General features: G+C 40.8%; 1 protein-coding gene across 2 annotated transcripts in view; it reads right to left on the reverse strand.

Moving 5' to 3' along the window:
* The window catches only part of RORB (RAR related orphan receptor B), a 200,334-nt gene that overhangs the window by 36,791 nt on the left and 145,029 nt on the right, over nucleotides 1–18,514 (reverse strand). For both annotated transcript variants that reach the window (XM_038527077.1, XM_038527076.1), the window contains exon 4: nucleotides 14,325–14,726. In XM_038527077.1, coding sequence (XP_038383005.1) covers nucleotides 14,325–14,726 — 402 coding nt within the window. The remainder of the gene's footprint in view (nucleotides 1–14,324; nucleotides 14,727–18,514) is intronic.

Below are 18,514 nucleotides of genomic sequence, written 5' to 3' on the forward strand. Positions count from 1 at the left end.
AGGACTCAGCTCAGACATGCACTCCCTGTGAAGATTTCCCTGCTTCCCTGTGTCCTCAGGTAGAGGGGTAAGTTTCTGTTATACTTGATTCTCATCTGACTGGGTCTTTATTCCACTCACACTTGCATTGTGGTTATTTGTGTGGATTTGTTTGTCCCATATCCTTCAAGATCATGTGTGCTTTTCAAGAACTGGGTTGCCAAGCCCAGCATAATGCCTTCACATACTCATTCAGCAAACATTTTTAAAAAATGATTATATACCAGGTTAAGTTACAGATTTTTTTAAAAAGGACATTGTCTTTTTTTAAGGGTCTTACAATATCATGTATCATATATCATATCATATATCTTATAATGCTGTAATAAATGCCCTTGAGTTATTGTGGGAGCCCAAAGAACAATGTATCTAACTCAGTCTAGGGGAAGCAGAAAAATAAGATGCCTGTTGGTCTGGTCTGAGTGGGGGTTTGGCACGTGGAATAGACACAGGCATGGATAGAAAGCTAGTTAGGAGCTAGATAATTTCTGCTGTTTATAATCCTTACCTTTTACAACCAATTTCCCTTTTACTGAGGGAAAGAGTGAGTGACTCTAGACCCATTTTTATAGAGCTAGCAAATGGTGATTTGAAATCAGATCTGTCTTTTCTGGCAAGAACTCTGTAGTGCTTGCAGCATAGAGCTTGAGAGAGATGGGAGAAATGAGCCCGGGGAAGGAAACTGGCACCTAGGACCCAACAGCTGAGTAAGCCAGGCTGAGGAAGATGGATGTTATCTTTAGGAAACTGGGAGCTGGGACACCTGGGTGGCTCACTGGTTGAGCATCTGCCTTCGGCTCAGGTCGTGATCCTGGGATCGAGTCCTGCTGCTTCTCCCTCTGCCTAGGTGTCTGCCTCTGTGTGTGTGTCTCTCCTGAATAAATAAATAAAATCTAAAAAAAAAAAAAAAAGAAAAAGAAAAAGAAAGGAAAGTGGGAGGTAGTGGGAGCTGTGAAGCAGGAGGGTGATATGGTCAGGTTTCTGTTTTACAAAGGTGATCTTAGCCAAGACAAAGAAGATGAAGTGGCATGAGGGAGTACTCGAGATTAATCAGGCTGTGGTGAGAAGTCATGCAAGAGACGAGCCTCCGGATTCAGGACAGTTCTGAACCAGGATACGCAGGACTAGCAGGTGGCAGTGAGAGAGAGAGCCGCATTCACCAACGTTGAGTTAGGACAGGTAATATTGAAAATGTCCATCCACCCACCCTTTCTTCCATTTTCTGCTTTGTTTCACAAAGGATTTGAGAAAGCGTGTCCTGTCCTGTGTCAGACGATCTTCAAGCCTAAGCGCTCACAAGGGCTTGGTGGTCACACATGGAGCGCTGCCTACTATTTCCCACACCCCGTGGCGAGAAATAAAAGGCAAATCTCTGTTCGATGTAAGGGTTATTATGAATATCAAGGCCCGGGAAGGCACGGGGGTGCCGCGGTCCCCGGGAGCCAGAGCCGGCTGCAAACTCGCCCAGGCCCCCGCAAGGCTCAGGTCCCTAAAGCACGGGGTAAAGCGAGCCTCGGTCCCCTGGGAGCAGGGCCTGAGGCCGCCTTCTGTCCCCTGGAAAGATGCTCGGCCGTCAGAGGAGATGGTTTCCCGGGACTGAGAGGCTGCGGTTGTGAAAAGGGGAGAAAGGATTTGAGAGGAAGGGACAAAGGGAGCCACAAAGAATACAGTATGCAAAGTTCCTGCTAGAAGCCAAAGGAACTTGCAAGAGTCCTTGCCTGGAAAAATAGAAAAGGTAATAATAGTAAACGCGGCCCTCTCCAGGGAGCGACCACATGAGAAGTCCGGACAAAGAGACTGAGCTCAAAGAGCGGAGGATATGGAATCTTTCTGGGCAATCGCACACCCTTCATCCGTTTCCCGGACTTGGGTTGCAGACGCTGGTCAGAGCCTAGTTTTCCTCGGATTCCTTCACCAGCTTGGGCTGCAGAGTGCGCATGTTAAAGGGGGAGGGCGCCCCACTGTTCTGGGGTAAGGGTTTCTGGGGAGTATGGCCCAGATGACTGCCAAAGGGGATAGTCTCCCACCTGCAGAGGCAGTGAATGTCCATGAACTCTGCCCTGTTCTCCCCGGGATCAGGGATGATGTGGAAATGAAGAGTTAGCTACCTTTTCTCAGGAGTTAAGATTCTGTGCATGTTCAGTGAGATAGAGGTTTGTCCAATTCACTCCAAGTACGCAGGCTGCTTCGATGGTTCATACGATGATGTCAAGGAATGAGAAAAACAATCTGATATGCTCCATCTAGTCATTTCTTTTCAATCACCGGTGAGGTGAAATGCAAACACGGATGCCGCCAGGAAAAACGGTGTGTTCATGTCAAGTCTGTGAATCTTGTTTTTTATTTTTTAATTCCACGAACAATGCTTTGCTCTCACTTTCTGTCCACAGCCCTCTCCCCTAATAAAGTTGCTGTTTTGTTTTTGGAACTTTGATCCTGATACTTTTCTCGAAGAAGGTCGGTTGGAACTCAAGGCATAACTGACTAGCAAAATTCGTAACTCCAAGTATTAAGTAACTTTCTTTATGAGACAGAAACAGCGTCCGATTCAAATGTAAGAATAATCCTTAAAATAACTGATACAGGGATACATTTATGGCACAGATTGCGGCATACTTATCTCCAAACTCACTAAGTTGTATATTTAATTATATGCAGCTTTTTGTACACCAATCATACCCCAATAAAGCGGCTTAGAAAACTGATATAAGCAAATATACTCACTCGATCATTTTTGATGAAAAAAACACTAAAAAAAAATACTGTTAAAATTGTCACACTTCCCTGGAACTCTTAGGGGTAATCTTAAATCCACTTATGATGTGAGCAATAAGAAGAGAAAGATTAAATTTTTGAAGGGAACGCTAGAATAAAATTGATGGTGATTCTCAACAGTATGTACAAAAATTATAGAACCCTGGGGCTGGAACTAACCTCTTTCCTTTTCCAAATGGACTGTATCTAAATAATTCCGGAAGTGAATTGGCTCCCTAGTCTCTGAGACTTAAAGGATTTCCACATTCCTCCCCCATCCTCATTAGTCTTCATTGTGATCTGTTGAATAAATCTAAGGGGGTAGGAAGGAAGTCCTTCCTGAAGGTGTTTAGAGATGGTGGAGATGTATGATAAAGCTCACAAAGGTAAATGGAGTTTTAAAGATCAAGCATATCACAATGTAAAAATAATATTTTGAAGTAATGCTTAAAGACATACATGAAAAATAATTTTGCATACGAACTCATCTGCATAGTAAAGCAAAGTTTGGCAACAAGTCATCTAAATTACCTAATTCTAGGTAGAAAAAAGGCTATGTGTGTGTATTTCGGTGAGAAATAAGTAAACTGACAAGTAAGGTGACAATTTCTTGTTTATAACTCTAATGCTATAAAATGAGGACCAGCTTGCAGCTTCTAAAATAGCAAGTGACCTTCTGCAGCTCTGATTTCAACCACTCAGCGGGTTTTTTTCCACCAAAGGGGCTTATTTTAGCTCTCACTAGACATTTCAGCAAATGGTGCTCTCCAAAGGCTGTAGCATCTCTGACACGGATTACACAGGTGGTTTCATTAGAATCCCACATCCTGGGAGCTGGGAAAGTTGAGTATATCTTTAAAAACTGCTGCTTTCAGTGTTATTACCAAGAGCACCCGTGGTCCAACCGTACCAAGGCGAGAAAGCTGAGACTCCACGCTATATATAGCACTAGAGGGGGTTGCATCTGAACTTCTTAATTCTTTCTCCTCCCCCTCCTTTTTTTTTTTTTTTTTTCATGAGAAAGGATGGTTTCTTCTTGGTGAACTATACCCTCTATTCATTTTCCTCCACAAGGGATTTCTTTTAAACTTGGAAATATTCTCCCCAAAATACTATATCCCAGCCTCAATCAAAATGATTAATGAATTTTTAATTTATCACTTGCCTTAAGGATCCAGAGAACCACTCAATTCTCTGTTTCGTTTGTACTACTATTGTGAAAGTAGAATTCTTAGGGGATTCACTTTGAATTAATGCCAGGATATCTCTACGGACTTGCTCAAGGCAAGGTTTAAGTGCCTGTGTTAGGTTTTCAGAGTATCAAGATTCCTTGGAATCCACGCTCTGAGGCAGTAATGATAATATATGAGAACAACTGGTTGAGAGGTGAAACATTTAACCAATGTGTGTTTTGGCTTTTTGACCACGGACTACTGGTTTTGTAAGTTTTCTGTCATTAAATAGAACAAGCGTACTGGTTGAGGTGTCACAGGCGACAGTGTCGGAGACGATAATGTCAATTTCGGACCTTTCTGATTTTTTCTAATCTCCATTTAGAAATCGTTCTTTTTTCAGCATAAATAGAATTGGGTTGTTAGCATAAAGACATCAGTAACATTTAAGCTTAAAGCAGCCGTCTATTAGTGATGTGTAGCCTCAATTAAGACAGTTGTATATTTTTAGCATTTAAGTTTCTCAAATTCTTTAAAGAAGGGATTGGAGGCATAAATAACCTCTAACTCCTTTGTCGGCTCAGTTTCCATGGTCTAACCACTCATTACTCCCTCACCAGTGAATTAAGATAGCATCTGGTCTCCTTTTCACACAAATTCTATTGCTGATAATCATAACAAAAAATGGTCTAACAGATTTTTACTTCATGTAGACCTGAACCAAAATGTTTTTGGAATTTTCCAGATGTATTAACAAAATATGAGATTATGTAATGTGAAAAACAATGAAAATTTAGATTACCATTACTACAAGTAATAATAGTATCTGGGCAAAGACTGAATGAATGGATGGTTAATAAAATGGCTATTATTTTCTCAAATTTTGAGAAGCTCGGGTAACAGCACTTTTAATAGAAGGTAAGAAAATAGAATGTAAAGCAGAAAGAAAAACTGGAAGAATCTATATAGCATTTGTGTCTAAGCAGACTATAAGCCAAACAAAACAGCATCTTAAACAGTAAAACAAATTAACCATTTAAAAGAGTGCTTTCTTAATAATTTTATAAGGGAAAGCTGTTTGGGATCACAGGTGTTTTTGTTTTATTGCAATAGTGTATGTCTAACTTTTGGGAAAATACAGTTCCTTTTCTTCAAACTAGTTAATAAAATTAAGAAGGAATCTTTTATGAAAATGTTACATTTCAAAATTAACTTTCTTTTTTTTAAGCTCTTATTTATTTATTCATGAGAGACATGGAGAAAGAGGCAGAGGGAGAAGCAGGGTCCTTGCGGGGAGCCCGATGCCAGACTCGATCCCAGGACCCTGGGATCACGACCTGAGCCAAAGGCAGATGCTCAACCACTGAGCCACCCAGGCGCCCCTCAAAGTTAACTTTCATAGTGAAAGACCTCCTTCACAGAACAATCAGCAAACCCCAGCTTACTTCAATGTCCTGGAATTGACGAGTTCTAAGGGAGGAAGCCACTATGGACCCCTCCAGACTTCCACTTTGTGACCTTTGGGAAGTCACTTAACAGCTGAATATCCTGGTGTCTTTGGGTTTGATTTTCTCTCTACAGAAGGATCTGGCAGGAGAGACATCTCCTAAGAGCATGGCGACTAGAGTCTGAGGGGCTGCATGGGAATTTCTCTTTGTTTTGACTCATGAGGGAGATGTCTTGCAGAGTTACAGAGGGTGAGAGTTCGGCTCACGGTCTTAAAAGCACTTGAAGAGTCTCAGATGGAACAAACAAGAACAACGGAACCCAGAGTCCATTAAAATCTCTCCCTACTCTCTTCAAAAGGCTGCACCTCCACATGCAACCCGAAGGACAATTAGCAGGTCACAAATCATGAAAATCTAATTATGAATATTGCTCAGGGCATCATCAGGATTGACTTTTACTATCTGGATTTTGTGGACATAGGGATTAACTGTGAATTTAAACAGAAGACATCACCACTCCCTTTTGGAAATTAAGTCAATGTACTTCTGACCTAAGCTAATTCAGAGGAAATCTTCAGAGGTAACCGTTACATTTTCAAACATTTAATCTGAATTTTTAAAAGTAACTTGATCACTTAAATAACACCATTAATAGGCTAATGTTTTAAAATAAGTGTTTCCTGAGTAGTCTAACACCAAGTCAGCCTACAACAAACCTGTCTGAAAACAAGAGAGCCATTCCACAATAGACCTTACAAATATGGCCCAAATTTAAATGGTACATTTTTTTCTTCTTAGTGTTGAAAGTATTTTTGCCACAGGAGAGTTTAGATCCTAAAATAAAATCAAAATGATAAAATGAAAATAAAACAAACAAAGACAAAAGTCTTTCCAAGCCAGGCATATTTCCAACAGGTCTCTCCACATCCGGAAGCATCATGGAAGTAAATCCTGAACCTGTTGACAGGGGAGGCTCTCAAAGTGGTTGTATACTATTCCAATAACACCAAGGTGTATTAACCTCCAGTGACCTGGCCGTTAAATGACATTTCTGTGTTCCATGCAGCCCATGTGGTACTTTAACCCTAATGAGCTCTTCCCAAAATAGGTGCTCAGAAGTATGGCTAAAGCAGTACCTATCCATCCTGACCTGTGGAAACGCAATTCAGGGCTCTTTCCAAGAGCCAGTGTCTAAGCATGCAATGCCTTGAAATGCCGCTCGACAGTGGAGGTGGTTTTAGAGATTATCTTATGAGCATAAACATTTCCCTCCTCGACAAAGGCAGAACCTCTGGAAATCCCCTTTCCTCTTCCTTACTGCAGAATATTTCATATCTACTATGGCTTTTGAAATTGAGTGTATAAAGTGGAATTGGTTTTCTGACAGCTTCTCAATAGCATTTTTTTTTTTTTTTTTGGTTGGTGGATTTTGGAGTTTTCTTATGAAGTTTTGGATTCGGAGTCAAAAATTAATCCCAAACTAGTATCTCTAGGAAAAGTCCACTGATGAAGATCAATTTTGCACAACTGCAACTCAAAATGGAAATAGTGAGTTAGAATATTCACCTAAAGTAGTGAATGCTAGCACATTAGGAAAGCTGTATTAATAGGGGTAAAGCATATAGTGACTAATATGCATACATGTACAAGTACTTGAATTGAATACATATCTCTGTATTGCTTATAATGTAAATCATCTTTATATTTGTTTAGAGGAGCCTTGCAGGTCACGAAGTATATTTGTATATATTATGCCATTTATTCCAGTAAATGCACAGGGCTAGATACTAGAGTGACTACAACATATCACTAGGTGATTTTAGATCTTTGTGAAGCTATTAAAGGTATCTAGAAAGATATGGATTTGAATGACCCTAGCAAAGAACTGTAGTTCTTTGTCCCAGGACATTCTAGAATAATGCACGGCCATGGACTGGTTAATATAATAGTGTGGCCGTGGTAGAGATCCCAGAAATGTGACAAATGGAGTTGATTAGTCCAGTCCCCATATTTGGGAAATTTCTCTTGAGACAGAAAGCAGGATTCTAGAAATAGCAGCCTCTTCTGTAGGTGGCAAAGAACAAGGGGATGTTAAAATTTTCAGAGGAGTGAAGTAAGACTCTCTCCAGTGACTAACGTGACCTGGTAGGCCTGGGGCTAAGGCTAAGGCCCCTTAGCAGTCAAAAACTTATATCTTCACTTTATAGTCTCCCCTTTTCTCACAAGAGAGGCTCAGGGAGGCAGTCAGGTTGGAATGAACCGGTGAGGACAGGTGGGTTTATCCTGACGATGTATCTGTACAGCATCTCATCCTTCACATTGAATGTACATGAACCCAGGGTATTTGGAGGTTGCTTGCCACTCTCTTCTTGAGCTGCCTCTGGTTATCCTTGATGCTCATTTTAATCTGATTTCTTGTTTTTGTTTTGTTTTGTTTTCAGGAGGGTGGAGGGAGAGAAGAGGCTGGTGCATAGTTCTGGTTTGATTATGACTATTAATTGTATCAGAGTCATCTCACCCCATGGGTTCTCCTGCCTATGAGGGAGGTGTGGCTGGCTACAGGCAAGGGCTTGAGCATCTTGAAGGACGGCCTAGTTGCCTGAAAGTCCCTCCTCTCTACCACTCTATACTTCTCTTTGGGAAGTGGCTATAACAGAGGGACTATCTGTATAGAGGGCTAAAGCTCTCACCAGGAGGTGGGAGAACCATAATCCTTCAAAGTCATTTAATCCAACCCACCTCATTTTTCTGATGAAGAGATCTGAGCCTCAGAAAGCAGAACTGATTTTGAACAAGTTCACAAGGCAAGCACATGGAATGAGGACTCTCCATTTCAATATACTATCCCTAATGTGCCTGTGGGATCCCTAAAGTGCAAGGGGCCTGTGGTTGGGGGAGGAGCAAGAGGTATTGGAAGACAGTGAAGTTCTCAAGATGTCTTCCCTCAACACAAGAAAGGGAGAACGAAAGACACTGGATTCTCCTTTCCCCACACTGTTTGAAGGACTTTTCTCACTGATTTGGCCTATTTTTATTTATCTCAATGACTTCTTAGACAATTGCTCCTGAATTGCATGTCTATCTGTGTTTGCTACCCGTGCCATTGCGGGAAGAAGGAAATATGTAGCTAGAGTTAAATTCTATTCTCTTTACCACTTCTGAATGAGTCATTAATTATGCATAGAGAAATGTATGTTTATGAAATATACATGTGAAAATGCATAGATAGATTTAAGCAGTTATAAAAGATTTATCTGTAGAAGCATATGTCATTAAAGGTGCCGCCTTAGACCATAGCACCTGCTTGGGGTTCTTAATAAGTAACAGTTGAAACATCAATGTTGATAGAATTCCCCCAAACAAAATGCACTAGTAAGATCTTCTATGTTTCTATATAGACTTAGTAGAATTAAGTAGTAGTAAAAGGGACTAGACACTCTCAGATCAATATCTTTGTAATCTCCTCTAACTATTAATACACAGCTTCTGGAATAGGTAGCTTTTTTTGTTTTTCAAAAAGAGGTTTATTGTCTAGTTTTTATGCTTAAAATTCCAGGCTCCATAAATAGGACACACAAGAAATAGGAAACTAAACCTATATTTAAGATTATATAGGAGAGACCAAGGAATTCGTATTTCTTTGTCTTTATCTTGAGAGAAAATTACTAAAAGCAACAGGAAATTCAGGCAATGTGTGTAAAAGGTAATTTATCCCCTTAGCCTCACAGCTAATTTGATGGATCCCCCCCCACCTCCACCGTTTTTAAAAGCATATTGCTTGGTTATTTGAAATGTTTTGTTGCCTAGTACCTCACAGACACACTGTCAATCGTTTTTGAGATTAAATGAGCTTTCGTTAAGAGTATTGGTCCTATAGAATCCCCCCACTGATAAGAGCTACAGTGAGGAGCACCTACAAGAGCCTCCCCGTCCTTTTTTGCTTGCTCATGGGGCATCCGTTAGCCAGCGTCCTCTCCCTGCCACCAACCACTGCAAAATTTTATCCCCGAAGATATAACACATCCTCACGCCAGCTTGAAGTAAAGTTCCAGCTAAAACCAGTTAATACTCCTGCCTAAATATTAATTTGCAGCTTACTTTTGTCCTTGTCTTATTCCATGGCTTTTTCTCCTAGGGATTTTGAGAAGCCCAAGGATATAATTCTTGGAATGTTTCAGATTTTTCTGTTTGCTTACTCACATTTTGTTTTCTATTTCCAAGACCATGAGAATAAACCATTCCTGTTAAGAGATATGGCTGAGAGTAAGCAATAGCCCCCGTCTCCCTCACCTCTTGGAGAGACCATGGTACCATCACGCCCAGGACTTACAGTATATGACCCACTGAATTGCAATTGTTTGTGTTCATGACTGACTCTTAGCTGGTGAGGGCAGGAGCCGTGGTGTTCTGGTCTTGAAAACCTGGCACATTTCAAAAATATGTTTTTGAAAGAATGCCTGGCGATCTAGGGTAGTAGAGTGATGTGCATTAGAATTTAAGCTCTGTCACCTAACTAACTCTGTGTTCTAGGAAAATCCCTTAATCTCTTCATCTACAAAATGGGATGATTTCTCTCACCTGAACTCATTAGTGTGAGGCTCAAGATGGCTAACATGCATTTTCTATACTTCTTTCCATACATCAAATATTATTATCATGTCCTTAGCCTAAGAAGTTTGTAGTTTCTTTGGTACATTTTTTTATTTTTATTTTACTTTATTTATTTATTTATTTATTTATTTATTTTTCTTTTGGTACATTGTTTTAGAAAGACAAGCTTGGATTTTCTGGGGAATATTCCTGACTTTCACGACAGTCCTTTAACTCACATTTTTGGGACCTGCATATTGTTGCTTATACAGTTGCTTTATGGTTCTTAAATATGTGGTTTTATTAAATGAACTCCAGGCTGTAAGACCATATTCCATATGAGCTATTCCAAAAACTGGCTTAAGAAACAGGTGCTTTTATGATAAATTCAATATCAGAATAATGTCCTGGTTGTACACAGTTCATTATTCCTTCAGAAACCAGGGGAAGCAGATCAGGGCTTCTAATAGCCAAGAATGATGTTCAAAAATTCTTTAGTGTCATATCGCCTTCAGATCACCCAGTGAGAATGTAGCTGAAATCAGATTTTCTATTTTGTCTGCACAGAGTTCTTTCTGTGACAGCTTGCCACCACCAGATTAGTGTAGATGCTCATTAATCAAGTCAGAGCAAAATGTCAGTTTTCTCACTCTGTGTGCTCCTCTGTGTAGCACCTAGAAGGACGGCAGGCAGGCAGCAAACGTTAAGCATGTTCTGCTCAGTGGGAATGTCAATTAACTTATGAGGGGCTCCCTTTGGTGGGAAGACATACATTATCATAATTCGAAGAATGGCTTTTGATGTTACTCAGACCTGAGCTCACATGCTTATTTTGCTTTTTACAAGTTTTGTGACTTCTGAGCCTTTCTTTTTTCATCTGTAAAATGGACATACACATACCTCCATAATAGGCATAATAACAATTGTTCTGAGAATTAAATGTAGGACATTGCTTAGCACAATGCAGGTGCTCAATAAAAGGTAATTACATTACTTGTAATAACCAGTAATGTCATTAATCATAAAGATATAAATAACATTGCAATACCAATTACATTAATAATAATAATAGTAATAAAGTTTATGCTTGATAGGTTCTATCCTAAGAACTTATGAATATTAACTCCTTCAACCAACACCCTTTGTTGGGACTATTATTGTTCTAGGTTTACAGTTGAGACCCAAAGAGATTAGGTAAAGTGCTCACGGGAAAGGGCACACTAAGTTTTGAACTCAGGCAATTCAGCTTTAGAATCAGAGTTCGTAACCACCATCCATATCACTGACGTTCTTCTGTCCAATGATTCTGCTGTGGATGTGGTGTTTTAGTGAAATGAATGACAGTTTTTTGGATGGTGCAAGAAAGAATAGTGTACCACGTTACTGTGGCTTGTCACCGGCACCTATGTTGGACACCCATACCAGGAGTTTGTGTCCACTAGATGGCATTGTTGTTTTAACGAAATGTGAACCAAGTCACTACGGTTTAGGAGCCTAAATTTGAGAACACTGGCAGCACAAGCCAGTTGTATTCCTGAAAGTCAGATGGAAGAAACCCCCAAACTTTGCAGCATAGCTACCGATCTCTAAAGACTAATGGTATCGAGAAATAGGAAAAATATGTACTAGTTTTTTCAGGGTGTTGATATCTGTAGAAAATCTGGATGAGTTTTGAAATCATCTAGTCCAAATGCATCAGTTCATAAATCTATTTATGATGGGCCAGAGAGGAAAAGTTACTGGGAGGTGGGTACCCAGATTTGATGGCTTTGGCTGTAGTTCTCTTTCGCTAATACTTCTAACAGATTCTAAATCACAAAGAAACTATGGTTTCTGAATTCTTAGAAGACCTTCCTTTGGGATATGGGGCAGAAGATTGCCCAACGATTATGAGTTTTTGCCTCATTTTGCTTTATACATATGTTCAAAATCAATACCAGACTCACATACTTAGATATGAAGGAGGATAAAAGCCAAAAATGGTGTCTATTTCTTTTTCTTTTTAATATGTCTCCTTGGAAAGATTGAGTGACTCTGGTTTATTCATTTATTTAAAAACTTTTTGGTGGGGGGGCACCTGGGTGGCTCAGCGATTGGGTGTCTGCCTTCAGCTCAGGTTGTGATCCTGGGGTCCTGGGATCGAGTCCTGCATCAGGCTCCCTGCAGGGAGCCTGCTTCTCCCTTTGCCTACGTCTCTGCCTCTCTCTGTGTGTCTCTCCTGAATAAATAAATAAAATATTAAAGATTTTTTTTACATAAAGAGAAGGGGAGGGGCAGAAGGACAGGGAGACAGCGAATCTTAAGCAGGCTCCATCCATGCCCAGCATGGAGCCCAACATGGGGCTCAGTCCCACAATCCGGAGATCATGACCCAAGCCGTAATCAAGAGTGCTTAACTGACTGAGCCATCCAGGCACCTGGAGTGACTCCACTTTAAAAGACTGCCAAAACAAACAAACAAACAAACAAACAAACAACCAAACTGTGCCTATTGGCTGACAATGCAGCTAGTGTATATTAAACACAGAGCAAGTAGCAGGGCAATGGCTAAGACAAAGGACTGGGATCAGATGGCTTGGGTGGAACCAAAGGACCCTTGGAAGGCCATGAGACACCTCTATGCCTCTGTTTCCACATCTGTAAAATTGGAATCATATTTTTACTCATAAGGTGTTTGTGAAAATTAAATGCATGTGAAGTGCCTATGTCTAGTTATAGAAACAAGGCTAAGAGTAGCAATAAAAATAGACTTTTTTTTTTTTTTGTTCTGCTAGCTGATGTTTAGTTTTCTGTGTCTCTCAGCTGTGAATGTCATTGTAGGTGCTCTGTCAACAACTTCTTTACTCACTGTCACATGTTACATTGCTAAAAAGGAGAAATAACGTTTCAGGTTTTATAACTGTGTAACATCACTTCTTCTTCAACCAGATGGTAGAAGTAGCCAAGATACATATGGCATGTACTTCATTATGTGTTCACGTCAACTTTATTTAAAACACTCGTAGGCTTTGGGCTCCTACTCACAGTTTAGACAGAGAAGGTGACTGGCATACAAATAATAACCATTGAACACTTGCTGAGTGACAAACATTGCTCTGTTTTGCAAGGATGAACTCATATAATTCTTACTACAACCGTGGGATCTAGGAACTAATACCTCTCCCTTTTTAAAGATAAGCAAACTGGGATCTGAAAACTTGCTCCAGCTTAAATAATAAGCCAGAGTCAGCGTGTGGACTCGGGTGGCCTGATTCTCAGTGACCCTGTACTGCCACCGCTCAGGGCAGGATGTGAGGAGGCGTTTCCTCCAAAGGTCCCTAAGACCTGGCTTGCTTCCACCCTCAACCCCATACCAAATACTACAGTGAAGCCTGATAGAGCCACTGTTTGCGTAGCTTTTCTAGGATCGTTAACATGCGACTTCATGACCCAGGAGGCTAATGTGTTAAACCTACATCAATATTTTTATGGCAGTTAGTTAATGAGATCAACTGGATAAACATTTAATAGACTTCTGAGCTTAAAACAAAGTTGTAACAGGGTCAGAAGACAGCATGCCTAGGATAGCGCACTCTTGAGGACCACTTCTTAAAGGGATCAAAGTTCACTGCAGCCAAAAGAGGATCGGGTTGCTGGTGTGATCATGCCTGTGACTAGCCCTGTTCACAGTAATGTATTTGTTGCTCATATGTTCTGTAACATTCCAGACTACCCTCTCTTCACTGCCAGTAATTTAGATGCTACCCCCATGTAGAATTCTTGGATTCAGATTCACAAGAGACGTAGCTGTCTTCTGGTCTACCTCTCTGCCCTTAAAGGGAAGGAAACTGAGGTACCGTTTGCTTCTGGTTTGTCCCAAGTTATCCTAGAGGAAGAGTTTGAGCCTTATTTCATTCAGGTATTACATACTGCTCTATATCCCTTAGCTATTTTATTTCAAATATTATCACTCTGAATACTTGCTGCAATTCTCTGGTTTCTACCAATAACATTTTTCCTTCAGTGATGACCCCAGATTCAAGAGAGCATCCCTTCTTTATAGATAGCATCTTTCTATCTATAGTGATAATTTCTTCTTCCTTCCTTTGCTTGCCATGAACTTGCACAGGGCTGGGGGAACAATGACATTTATCGCCCCCCTCCAAAAAAAAAAAAAAAAAAAAAACAACAAAAAACTTTTAAATCATATCGTTTTCTTCAGGAGAAGCTATGCATGCAAGTCATGGAACCTAGCCCCACGGCAACGACCATCCCCAGCAGGGCCCAGGAAGCTTCAAAGCAGAATTGCCAGAAAGGAGCTGGGAGGCGATGTCCCACTTACCGATCTCACCCATCGTTATCCCGGGCGCTAGCTGCCCGTTGTTGAAAGAGCTATAGGTAAACAAGTTGGGGACGGATGTGAGGTCATAGATAGGTTCTTGCTTTATCTGTTTGATTCCAGTCATGTCAAGTCCTGACTGATCAGGGGACGGTTGGCCGGAATCCACGTTGTAATAACCCTCGGACTTGGGCAGGTCGATGACGTGTCCGTTGGCATAGGTGCCTCCGGCCTCGCCGTGGAGGCCGCCGAGGCCGTTGCTGATGCCGCCGCCGTACACCCTGGCCAGCGCCTCGGCCTCCCCGCTCTGCTGCTGCCGCTGCTCCTGCAGCCGCTGCTGGTGCTTCTGCACCTCAGCATACAGGCTGTCCCTCTGCTTCTTGGACATCCTCCCGAACTTCACAGCTGGGGTGGAGGGTGGAGAGAAAAAGCAGAAGAGAACACTTGGGGTTATCACTTCCAGCACGTCCAATGGATCACAGAGAGCTGTCCCCTGGATAGCAGGTGCCCTCAGATCTTAGCACCACAAGCCCAAGGGGGTGTTCGCCGGCACCCCCCGTTTGGGGAAAGGTGTGTCTGTACTGGTTTATGTGCATTGTGAGCAATAAATCAAAGCTACAAAGAAATGTCAAAATTTAGCTATGTATTTCTTATGGCCATGGAATTAAAAGGCATATTTCCTGGTTCTTTCTTACGTGTGTGGGGGAAAAAATAATCCACAAACCCCAAATTACCAAATAGTACCTGCTGTTAAAACGTCCATCAGCATTCATTCTTAGCTTTCTCCAGTAAGCATCAGGGTTGCTGGATTCTTGGATGGGACCCTATTATTTCACATTTTCTAAACGGCATGTTGGGTAAGACCAAGGATGTGGGAGCAGGGTGATAAACAGCATTTTAAGGAAGCATTTGTCTTCATTTGGCTTTTGGGACCAAATTCAAAGAATCTTTGGAAAGTAGCAATTTCGTATATCCAGTGCTCAGCAAGTCAGCCCACAGTTACCCCTCCTTTCTCCTTCTACCGCCCCCAGGTTTTATATTGCCCAACTCTTCTGGAAAAATCCTCAGCCATTATAAGGAAAAAGGAGGAAGACGCTCTGTAAGTGATCACAGAGTGCTCTGAAGATGCTTTGATCTGAATTCATTGTTTCTTAACTAGGAGAGCTGAACCTCCTGACCCATTATGGATATTGACATTTTCCCTCACAAACTGTCAACTCTCAGTTTAGGCTGTGAATATTTTAAGCCAAGGGTCCACCTCGTCTGAATCATCAAACGCTACGTCGTTCAGCCCATGTTAACAGTGCAGACTATGACAAGTTCGCACTTGGAGATTCCTCTCTGAGTTTCCATTTCTTTTCTTTTGTGACAGTGTTCCCATCACCTTTGAAAAAAGATTTTATTTAGTAATTTATTTTAGAGTGTGTGTGTGTGTGGGGGGGGGAGCAGAGCAAAAGGGGGAGAGACAAACAGACTCCCTGATGATTGCCAGGCCCAAAGTGCCCAGACTCGGGGCTTGACCTCGTAACCCTGAGATCAAGACCTGAGCTGAAACTAAGAGTCGAATGTTTAACCGACTGAGCCACCCAGGCACACCCCATCACCTTTTGGTATTGAGAGCCCAGGGAATATAGAGAGAACAAAGTGGAGGGTAGAAGCAGGTCCAATTCTTGGATTCATTCACTAGTGTTGGTGACAACAATTTCTGAGAAAAACTAAACGGTGAAGTGCTTAAGGACGTTCCAGCACAGGGGGTCTGTGGAAGAGATGTCCTTTCACAATGCCCTCCCCTTCGCCCGGTTCCATTAATGTTCATTTTCTCCTTCTGTGGGTTACAAGGCTACCAAATTTTATCTAAGCATGGGCTGTTCAGAATGGAGACCACATTTCCCAGCCTCCCTCACTGGCAGGTGCATCTGTGTGACTAAGCTCTGGGTAGCAGGAAGTAAATGAAAGTGCTCCATATGCTCCTGCGAGTTGGGGCACACTGCTTTCCTCTTTCTTGCCTGATGGGTTGTGGATATGAGGGCTCAATTGAGAGCAGCCCAAACTTCCTGTTTCTTCTTAATCCTCCTAAAAGACTATGTTCTGGTGCTGCCTAAACAGAAAAACAAAGGAGCAATTATCCAGTAAGTTTTCTGAACGAAGATAATTCATATGTTTAATTCACAGCAAACTCCCCTTTCCACCTCAACTGTCATTTTTATAGAGTCCCAAGTCATTTAGATCACTGTGTTTCACTTTGTTAATAGAGACCATGGTCTTTATTACATTCTGTTTCTCATATACACACCTATTTGCTTACTAATTGCACTGACACTTCCAGTTTGTCTGTGGCCCAAATTCTAAAGATAATTTTAGGGAAAGTATTCTTTCTACCTTTGTATCTTTACAAATTATATATATACATATATAAAATTATATATGTATTATAATTATATATATAAAATAACATAATTTCATAAGTAAATAAGCTTATATGCGTTATATATGTGGATATGTATATATCTATAATCTTTTGGGGAAAAAAAACTTTTGTGTAAGAAAAAATAAACTAACTTTCGATTCAGGAAGAACCCCCCCCCCAAGAAATTAATTGACACGCTTCTTTATTTGCTAACCTATTCTTTGCATCCATGTACGTTCAGAACAGCAATTTATTACAGAGCTATGCAGGTGGATACAGAATTTCTATTGTTGTAGATTGAAATTTTATTTTGGCTGGAGCAGATCTACCTTCTGAGTTACTTTAGTAGAATAGTTTTGTGTTTCTTTAAAATCTATAGAGAAAAAAATATTGAGGAGAAAGTCTTCTATCACAGACACATAAATGTGATGTTTCTTTTTAAAACCCTTTCCATGTAACGCTTGCTTTAGATTTCCATACACTCTATACTTAGGTGAAATATACAGTGCGGTGGATTGATTGCATTGATGACCTGATTCCTCTTACCTATTCCCTGAGTAAATAGTAACACCCTTTCATTCTTGGCAGGCACCCTATTCTCACCCCCCCCACCCCCACCCTCCACCCACCATCCCCCCCCACCGCCCTTGCCTCAGGGTCATGTGACCCACTTTGGGCCAATGGGACATTGCTATGAGTGACACAAACAGAAGTTTTTCAAAAGTGCTTGTGTGATTGAATATCTCACCAAGAAAAGGACGTGCCTAAACTAGCTTTCTGGAGGATAAGGTATGTGAAGCAGAGCCGAGTCACCTTGGTCTTTCCAGACAAGGCCATCTACCTTCAGCAGAGGCACAGACTGGCCTAAAGCTGGTGGCAGATGAATGAATGAATCCAGTTAAGACCCTCCATGTAATAATTTTAGGTCTGGAAATCTGCTGTTAACCACAGGTCTCATAACCAAAGCAAACGATGTCAAATACATATGCTGTCAAGACCTCTGCCCTGGTAAACATCTGAAAATCCAATCTTGAGTCGTTATGCTTTTTCCAAGGTCCTAACTTACAGGTCACTGAACAAACTGAAATATTTTCAGAGACAACTTAAAGCTCTCCTGTATTTTGGAATTATCCAGCTTCCTCCTAAACCAAGAACTTTGCTATTACTATAATAGTATTGTAGAATATATTTGCCATTTGCTTCCGATGAGCCAGTGTTTCAGTTGTGTGTCCCTTCTGGTAACAAAAGTAATGACATACTTGGGGAAAATCATTCCAGTACATGGAATAATAAATCTGAGAACTTTCCTGAAATAGATATATAATTCCTTTTCACTATAGGTAAAAACATTTGTTGTATTCATAGGCCTGTTTTTAACAAACGCTGTATTACTATTATATTTTCAAGTATTAGGGTTCTTCTTACCACTACTCATCAATCAGAATGGCACATATTTTAAGTGTTTGCCCCTCTCAGACTTGATATTCTGTTAATGATTTTCACTTGAGTATAGAGGCAGCCACTTATTAAATTGTTAGCTCTCAAACTCATATGATTCTGTATACATCGCAAGTGCTTTATAAATATTCAGTGATGATGGTATTTGTTCATGATCTGCTCTTATCACTTACTTTAATCCCACACTAGCAAAGAACAATTTTATGCAAAATCATCAGGAATCTTTTCATATTTATTTGGATTGTGGGATTCTAAACAGAATGGAAGATTTTGGAGTAACTATAAAACAAAGTCATTGGTTCTTTGAAGATTTCTACTTACTAACACA

The sequence above is a fragment of the Canis lupus genome, chromosome 1, assembly GCF_011100685.1.
Source record: "Canis lupus familiaris isolate Mischka breed German Shepherd chromosome 1, alternate assembly UU_Cfam_GSD_1.0, whole genome shotgun sequence".
Lineage (NCBI taxonomy): Eukaryota > Metazoa > Chordata > Mammalia > Carnivora > Canidae > Canis > Canis lupus.